The 9,770-nt window shown below is 34.9% G+C and overlaps 1 protein-coding gene across 1 annotated transcript in view; it reads left to right on the top strand.

Annotated features, from left to right (window-relative positions):
• Nucleotides 1-9,770, top strand: part of ADAM32 (ADAM metallopeptidase domain 32) — a 157,329-nt gene that overhangs the window by 114,817 nt on the left and 32,742 nt on the right. Inside the window, exons 15-17 of the mRNA XM_029936316.1 lie at nucleotides 2,173-2,278; nucleotides 4,101-4,284; nucleotides 7,049-7,132. Of these exons, the coding sequence (XP_029792176.1) occupies nucleotides 2,173-2,278; nucleotides 4,101-4,284; nucleotides 7,049-7,132 (374 nt within the window). The remainder of the gene's footprint in view (nucleotides 1-2,172; nucleotides 2,279-4,100; nucleotides 4,285-7,048; nucleotides 7,133-9,770) is intronic.

Below are 9,770 nucleotides of genomic sequence, written 5' to 3' on the forward strand. Positions count from 1 at the left end.
CAAGATTTCATTCTTTCTTGTTGATGAGTAATATTCCATTGTTTATATATATACATATATACTACTTTATACATTAATAAATTGATGGAAACGTGGGCTGTTTCCATAATTTGGATTGTATAGATAATACTGTTATAACCATCAGGGTGCTCGTATCCCTTTGAATTAGTATTTTTGTATTCTTTGGGTAGATAACTAGTGCAATTGCCAAATCACAAGGTACTTCTATTTTTAACTTTTTGAGGAATCTTCATACTGTTTTCCACAGTGAGTGCATCAGTTTGTGTTCCCACCAACAGTGCAAGAGGGTTCCTCCTTCTCTACATCCTCAACAACACCTGTTACTTCCTGTGTTGTAAGTTTTGCCATTCCGACAGGTATGAGGTGGTATCTCATTGTGGTTTTGGTTTGTGTTTCCCTGATGATTGATGTTGAACATCTTCTCATATATCTGTTAGCTATCTGGATGTTTTCTTTAGAAAAAAAGTCTATTCAAGTCTTCTGCCCATTTCTTAACTGGATTTGGGGGGCGGGTGTTGAGTTTGGTAAGTTCTTTATAGATTTTGGATGCTAACGCTTTATCAGATATGCCATTTGCAAATATCTTCTCCTGTTCTGTAAGTTGCCTTTTAATTTTGTTGATTGTTTCTTTCACTGTGCAGAAGCTATTTATTTTGATTTAACTCCAATAGTTTATTCTTGCCTTTGTTTCTTTTCCTTCAGGAGACATATCTAGAAAGTAGTTACTATGACATTTTCAACATTTAGGTCTATAATTCGTTCTGAATTTACTTTTGCATGTAGTGTAAAAAAGTGGTCTAGTTTCATTCTTCTGCATATTGCTGTCCAGTTTTCCCAACACTGTTTGTTGAGGGAACTGGTTTTTTTTTTCACTTGATATTCTTTCTTGCTTTGTTGATGATGAATTGACCATATAGTTGTGGGTTCATTTTTGGGTTCTATATTCTGTTCCATTGACCTATGTCTTTTTTTTTTTTTTACTAATATTTGCCAGTACCATACTGTTTTGATAATTACAGCTTTGTAATATAACTCAAAATCTAGAATTGTGATGCCTCCAGCTTTGCTATTTTTTGCGGGGATAGCTTTGTGATTTAGCGTCTTTTTGGCTCCATGAAAATTTAAGACTCTCCTAATGTTCAGGCTTTGGATTAACCCCCTCCCTTTGAGTTGGGGCAGAACTAGTGAATATGTGATGGAATGTCATTTCCATGATTATAGTTTATAGTAAAGATGAAGGAATTTTGAAGATGTAATTAAGGTCCATAATTACTGACCTTTGAGTTAAGCAAAAGGAAGATCATTCTGAGTGAGCCTGACTTAATTATGTGAGTGCTTTAAAAGATGGGAGATGTCAGGAAGATTCTCTTGGTGGCTTGGAAGAAATAAACTGTCACATTGTGAGAAGGCCATGTGACTAGGATATGGGGGAGGTTCCTAGGAGCCAAGAGCAACCCCTGCCAGATGGTAAGCAAATGAAGCTATGGCTACAAAAAGACACTGAATTCTGCCAAAAATCAATGAGCTCAGAAGACGACTTGTACCTTTGATGAGACTGCAGCTTCAGCCAATAAATTTATTTGGCCTTATGAGGCTCTTGAACAGTGAGAGAACTCACTTGTGTAATATTATATATGGGTATTGTTTTAAATTGCCAAGATTTTGGTAATTTTTCACACGGTGATGGAAACCAAATACAGTAATGAAGGGAAGAGATAGATAATAGGTTGGCAGCTTTGCTCCCTTCATTTTAGACTTCCTGAAAGTGCAATTTGGTTTCTTCAATGAGATTTTTGTAATAGACGTGGCTTTTTATGAGTTCCTACTCATAAATTAGGAAAATGAGTATCGTTTTCTTGCATTATTTCTCTATTGCCTTTTTCACAGAGCACTCCATGGTTTATACTTCTGTAATTCTTCTTTCCCTTCATGATATCTTTTGTGATGCAAATGATTGAAAATGAAGCAAAAGGAGGAATAACCATGAGCACTACTGTTCACTTTAATTCTCTTTTATTAAAAACAATCTCACTAGGAAAACTTTTTGAATTAGATGCTAACATTAGAAGGCAAAGTAAACATGTAAGAGAGAATGAACTAAGATGAAAAAAGAAGGGAGTTTTAATCCAAATATATTTTTAACTCTGACAGGTTCAAAAAATGCACCATTTGCCTGCTATGAAGAAATACATTCTCACGGAGATAGTTTTGGGAACTGTGGTATAGTAAGAGGCAGGATTCAATACTGTGGATGGAGGTATGCTATGCAAATACTAGAGATACTTTTCTTATGTTCTATAAGACTTTGTTTTTAGTTTTTCCCTCTGTATGTCATTCATTCCACTGGTTCCAAGTATCACATGTGTAAGGGAGTGAATTTTAAATCAGAATCTGTAGCCTTGACATCTTTCTTGTGCTATAGGTTGAAATTCCTATCAAATTTTAAACATCAATATGTGGGTGATCATTACGCCTCTAAGTTCAATCCAAGATTGAAAGTAATAATATCCACTGCACTTTTCCTCTTTGAACCTGCTCATTTTTCTTTATAAGAATACTACCCCGTTCACTTGATTGTTTGCCCAAGCTGAACACTGCTCAGTGTCCATAAAATGAAATTAAATTTCCACTGCATCTGAAAATCAAGCTGTTTGATATTTTGGTCATTAATTTATTTTAACAACCATTTATTAAGAACCTACTATGCGGAGTGATTGGGTGGCTTAGTTAAGCGTCAGACTTTGGCTCAGGTCACAATCTCATGGTTGGTGAGTTCGAGCCCTGCGTCAGGCTCTGTGCTGACAGCTGAGAGCCTGGAGCCTGCTTGGGATTCTGTCTTCCTCTCTCTCTGCCCCTCCCCCTTTGCACTCTGTCTGTCTCTCTCAAAATAAATAAACATTTAAAAATGTACATCTTAAGAAACCTACTATGTGCTGGATACTGGACTAGATACTCATTAGCAAGCATACATGGCCCTTGTACTTATTGTACACTGGTAAACATGCCATGTAGTTTTGTTTCCTTGGTTTGTTACGCTGTTAATTTTGTTTGGAAATATCTTATTCTGGGGCCCCGGGGTGGCTCAATTTTTAAGCGTTCCACTTTGGCTCAGGACCATGAACTCACAGTTCATAAGTTCAAGCCCTGTGCTGGGCTCTGTGCTGAGAGCTCAAAATCTGGAGCCTGGAACCTGCTTTGGATACTCTCTCTCTCTCTCTCTCTCTTTCTCTCTCTGCCTCTCCCCCACTTGCACTCTGTCTCTCTCTCTCTCTCTCAAAAATAAGTAAATGTTAAAAAGTTCTATAAAATAGAAATACTTTACTGTGGCTATTGAAATTCTACTAATGCATAAGCTTTGACTTAGATTTATGAGTCATTTTCTCTATGAAGTTTCCTCTAATTGCTAAGTTAGAATGTGTCCTCATCTTAAATCTCTGTGAGAATTTATTTGTGGCACTTTTAATTGGATTTATATTACATTCAGTATTAAACTGTAAGGTCCTTGAGGGGAGGAGTCACAACTTATCATTTTATCACTCTACAGAGAGATATTAGATACTTGAGTGAACTGATTATTTGGCAGTAAGTATATAATTCTTCACAGTGAATGAAAAGTCATTAGAAGCATTGAAAGATAAGCTTGTAGAGTTACTTATTTAAAATTTTTAAAATATTTTTCATTTTTGAGAGGGAAAGAGGGAGAGAGAGAGAAATAGCATAAGTTGGAGAGGAACAGAGAGAGAGGGAGACACAGAACTCAAAGCAGGCTCCGGGCTCCAAGCTGTCAGCACAGAGCCTGACACAGGGTTCAAACCCATGAGCTGTGAGATAATGACCTGAGCCCTAGTCAATCCTCAACAAACTAAGCCACCTTGGTGCCCCTGGAGTATTTACTTTAAATGCTGGTATTAAAATATTACATTTTCCCTAGTTAAATTTGTCATAAGTGGAGAACTGTACTTTGGTGTTTTTTTTTGTCAAATAAAGCAAATCTGAAGCATTCTTAAAAAATTCCTAATATGTAAAATTCCTAAAAATGCCTAATATGTTATAATCATATAATTTTACTATGCTTGCAGGAATCTTCAATGTGGAAGACTAATTTGTACTTACCCTACTCGCGTTCCTTTTCATAAAGAAAATGTTGCTGTGATTTATGCTTTTGTACGAGATAATTTATGTATAACCATAGACTACAGATTGCCTAACATAAATGAAGATCCAATGAAAATCTCCAATGGTTCTGATTGTGATGAAGGGAGGGTAAATGATTTAAAATCTATTTTTTAAATTAGTTTTATTAATGTCTGTAGTAAATATTTTCATTTGAGTATCAAATTTCAGTTCATTTCTCTGTAACTTTAAATATTTGGATAAGGAGAAAATGAATAAGCTTCATTTTGTTTCCAGATATTTTTTAATAGTTTATTGTCAAATTGGTTTCCGTATAACACCCAGTGCTCTTCCCCACAAGTGCCCTCCTCCATCACCACCACCTCCCTCCCCCCCTCCCCCTTCAACCCTCAGTTCATTTTCAGCATTCAGTAGTCTCTCAGGTTGCGTCCCTCTCTCCAGATATTAAGAGGGCAATAGGAATGTTTGATCTTCTTTAGAATTTCAGTATTGTGACCAAGGAAACTCCCAAGTATTTTGGAACTGGAGTGTGGAGGGGAGCTATCTTGTGACTATGTTAAGTACTCCATAGCATGGAAATCACTTTTCTTCTTAGAGAAGAAAGAAATCCCTCTTAGTAATATATGTCTCTTTGTAGCCCAGCAGATAAGAGCACAACTTAGATCTGGCTTCGTAGAGTCAAATATTCAAAACTTCTTATTGTGTGACATTCTGCAAGTAACCTAACTAGTCTGAGATACCACAACTGGATGTAAAGTGGGGATAATAATAGCATTTATTCTATGGGATTATTGCAAAGATCAAATGAGATTCCCAGCAATAATGAGAACTAAATATAGATTGGCTATTATTATTGATTATTATAATTCACCATGTTTGAGGCTAACCCAAATCTGGAGAAAACATAGGAGTAATAAATTTACTTGAAAATTTCATTTAATTCCTAGCCAGATTTTTGCTTATGAGAAATGATAATCTAGTATGCAGTGTAGGCTTTAAAGACTAAAATGTGCATACATCTGAATTCTGATGCTTCCACTTAACTGATGATTTGGAACAAATTAATATGTGAAATGTATATCTTAGTAGCTACTTCTGGTGGTTTTGTGATTTAAATGAAGTTTACTATAGGTAAGTATGTGGTCTCCTTAATATTGGCTTCCTCTTCATGCCTAGGAGTCATAAATGCCTCCTTGAAAGATTTATATATCAAGGAGCTTAGTAAGTATATTTAGGCCATGGAGTCAAAACAACTAAAATATGAAACATAGTCAAAAAGTGATTTGATATTATTCAGTTGATAATTTAGTAAGAATAGAATCCATTTTATAACATGGACAAATCTCGGTGTTTAATGTATGAAAACATATTTTACTAGGTAGTTTTTAATGATATGATAAATCACATATGAAATCTTCTTGCCAATTTTTTTTTTGTTAGTAGCATCCTAATAAAACGGGATTCTTCATCTCAGTTTCAACTGAGTCAGGCATGCAAATGATACTACACTCAAAAGGGAGTTTTAGACACACCATCAAGAACGAATGAGAAAACTCAACACAGTGAAGTTTTCAAAGGGTTGTTAGTTTGTTTGGATTTAGAAAGTGTTTTGTGAGGCCATTTCTTTTAAGTCAGATACTCAACTCAGTGAACCACCCAGATACGCCTAAAACTATTTTTTTGAAGAGTTGTACTGTGCTTTCATGTTTAAAAGGAAATCATTTTCACATACTATATCTCATTTTAATGTCAAAGCAAATATCAAATGCTTTAGAAAAAGTATGATTTGTACTCAGATAAGAAAACTGCCACTTAGAGAAGTTAATATTGCTCTAAATACTGGAGTTGGTATTAAACCCTTAATCCTCTGACTAGTACACTTTAAATTTAGAAGAATTATATCTGGATGTCTCATACATTCCATAATAGAATGTTAGATATTTTTATAAAAATTCCAATTATATTTATTAGGGGGTTCTAATAATATTTGAGGAAAACTGAATATATGTCCTGATTATATTGAACTGATTTTTTTCGAAGCAAACTTTTGATATATACAACAAATACAGAATTTCTTTTAACTGTGCTCTTAGGAATAGTTTTGTTAGATTTCAGGGTATTATAATAAAAGTGGTTATGTGAATATGATTTTTTTCATTGGTCTTATTTGTATCTCCCACTTCCCTACACTGAATTCTTTTTAACTAATTTTTAAAAATAAATGTTTATTTTTGAGAGAGAGAAGAGAGAAAGAACGTGAGTGGGGGAGGGGAAAAGAGAGGAAGAGATAGAGGATCAGAAGAGGGCTCTGTATTGGCAGCAGCAAGCCTGATGTGGAGCTCGAACCCACAAACTGCTAGATTATGCCCGTAGCTGAAGTCAGACACTCAACTGACTAAGCCACCCAGACTCCCTTAAAATGAGAGCAATTTTAGGCTCACAGCAAAGCTGAAAGGAAGGTAAGGAGTTCTCATATGCTTGCTCTCACATAAGCAAGGTGACTAACAACATCCATTAGCGACATCCCCCTTCAGAGTGGTACATTGGTTACAGTTGATGAGCCTACATTGACACATCATTATCATTATCATCCAGTCCATAATTTATATTAGATTCATCTGAAAAATCCCGAAATACTTGGAGATTAAACAACACATTTTTAAATAACACATATGACAAAGGAGAAATTTTAAGAAATATTGAAAAATATTTTGAACTAAATGAAACTAAAAGTTTTCAGGTTATATCAGCAAAGGCAGTACTTAGATGGACATTTATTGCATTGAACAGTTATGGTCTTATGGTATAAAATTACTGATTTTAATGTTAAGACAGCTGGACTTGTGTAACATGGAAAAAGGTTTTGTATTTTTTCTTTTCTTTGTTTTTTTAGATCTGTGTAGGGGGTCAATGTGTAGAATCAAGAGCAATTAAGTCTGAATCAGCTGTCTGTTCAGAAAAGTGCAGAGGACATGGAGTAAGTAAGCACAAAATTTGTTTCCCCAAACTACATCTGTTTGGACACTTTTTAAATAATTAATTGATTTTTAAATTTACATTCAAGTTAGTAACGCATAGTGCAACAGCGATTTCAAGGGTAGATTCGTTAATGCCCGTCACACATTTAGCCTATCCCCTCTCCCACATCCTCTCCAGTAACCCTCTGTTTGTCCTCTATATTTAAGAGTCTCTTATGTTTTATGTTTTGTCCCAACCCCTATTTTTATATCATTTTAGCTTTCCTTTCCTTAGGTTCATCTGTTTTTTTATCTTAAAGTCCTCATATGAGTGAAGTCATATGGTATTTGTCTTTCTCTGACTGACTATGTTATTTCGATAGGGATTGCATTGAATATGGGAATTGCTTTGGGTAGTATCAACAGTGTAAGAATATTTGTTTTTCCAATCCAGGAACATGGAATACTTTTCCATTTTTCTGTGTGTCTTCTTCAATTTCTTTCATAAGCTTTCTATAGTTTCCAGTGTATAGATTCTCCATCTCTGGTTAGGTTTATTCCTAGGTATTTTATGGGCTTTGGTGAAATTGTAAATAGGATCAATTTCTTGACTTCTCTTTCTGTTGCTTCATTGTTGGTGTATAGGAATGCAACTAATTTATGTGTGTTGGTTTTTATATTCTGTGACGGTGCTGAATTCCTGGATCACTTCTAGCAGTTTTTGGTGGAATCCTTTGCATTTTCCATATAGAGTATTATGTCATCTGCAAAGAGTGAAAGTTTGACTTCCTCCTTGCTGATTTGGATGCCTTTTATTCCTTTGTGTTGTCTGATTGCTGAGGCTAAGACTTCCAATACTATGTTGACTAACAGTGGCAGGAGTGGATGTCCCTGTCTTGTTCCTGACCTTAGGGAGAAAGCTCTCAGTTTTTCCCCGTTGAGTATATTAGCAGTGAGTCTTTCATATATTGCTTTTATGATCTTCAGGTATGATTCTTATATCCTGACTTTCTTGAGGGTCTTTGTTTTAATCAAGAAAGGCTGCTGTATTTTGTCAAATGTATTCTCTGTATCTATTGAGAGGATCATGTTTTATTGATGTGATGTATCACATTGATTGTTTTGCAGAAATAGAACCAGCCCTATCTCCCAGGTATAAATCCCACTTGGTTGTGGTGAATAATATTTTTAATGTATTGTTGGATCCGGTTGGCTAGTATCCTGTTGAGGATTTTTGCATCCATGTTCATCAGGGAAATTGGTCTATAGTTCTCCTTTTTAGTGGGGTCTTTGTCTGGTTTTGGAATCAAGTTAATACTGGCTTCATAGAAAGACTCTGGAAGTTTTTCTACCATTTCTATTTTTTGGAACAGCTTCAAAAGAATAGGTGTTAACTCTTCCTTAAATGTTTCATAGAATTCTTCTGAAAAGCCATCTGACCCTGGAATATTGTTTTTTTGGGAGATTTTTTTATTACTAACTTGATTTCTTTACTGGTTATAGGTATGTTCAAATTTTCTGTTTTTCTTGATTCAGTTTTGGTAGTTTGTATGTTTCTAGGAATTTGTCCATTTCTTCCAGTTTGCCCATTTTTTGGGCAAATACTTGCTCATAATATTCTCTTATTATTGTTTGTAGTTCTGATGTGTTGGTTGTGATTTCTCCTCTTTCATTCTTGATTTTATTTATTTGCATACGTTTCTTTTTTCTTTTTGATCAGAGTGGCAAGGGGTTTATGAATTTTGTTAGTTCTTTCAAAGAACCACCTCCTGGTTTCATTGATTAGCTCTACCTTTTTTTGTTTTTTGTTTTCTTTTCTTTCTTTTTTTTATAGCATTGATTTCTGCTCTAATATTTATTATTTCCTGTCTTCTTCTGCAGGTTTGGGGTTTTATTTACTGTTCTTTTTCCAGCTCTTTAAGGTGTAAGGTTAGGTTGTATGTCTGAGACCTTTCTTCCTTCTTCAGGAAGGCCTGCATTACTATATAATTCCATCTTATGACTGCATTTTCTGCATCCCAGAAGTTTTGGGCTGTGGTGTTATCATTTTCATTCACTTTCATGTACCTTTCAATTTTCTCTTTAACTTCTTGGTTAGTCCATTAATTTTTTAGTAGATTGTTCTAGTCTTCAAGTATTTGTTATCTTTCCAACTTTTTTCTTGTGGTTGATTGTTTCATAGTGTTGTAGTCTGAAAATATGTACAGTATGATCTCGATCTTTTTGTTGTACTTGTTGAGGTCTGATTTGTGTCCCAGTGGTGATCTATTCTGGAAAATGTTCCATGTGCACTGTAGAAGCACATGTATTCTGCTGCTTTAGGATGAAATGCTCTGAATATATCTATTAAGTCAATCTGGTCCACTCAAAGCCATGGTTTCCTTGTTGATTTTCTGTTTAGATGATCTATCCATTGCTGTAGGTAGGGTGTTGAAGTGCCCTACTATTATGGTATTATTATCAATGAGTTTCTTTTTGTTTGTGATAAACTGGTTTATGTATTTGGGTGCTGTCATTATTGGAGTATAAATGTTTACAATTGTTAGATCATCTTGGTGGATAGACCCCTTAATTATGATATAATGGTTTTCTTAATCTCGTGTTACAGTCTTTATTTTAAAATCTAGATTGTCTGATGTAGGTATGGCTACTCCAGCT

This window comes from Suricata suricatta, chromosome 1 (assembly GCF_006229205.1).
Source record: "Suricata suricatta isolate VVHF042 chromosome 1, meerkat_22Aug2017_6uvM2_HiC, whole genome shotgun sequence".
NCBI classification, from domain to species: Eukaryota; Metazoa; Chordata; class Mammalia; order Carnivora; family Herpestidae; genus Suricata; species Suricata suricatta.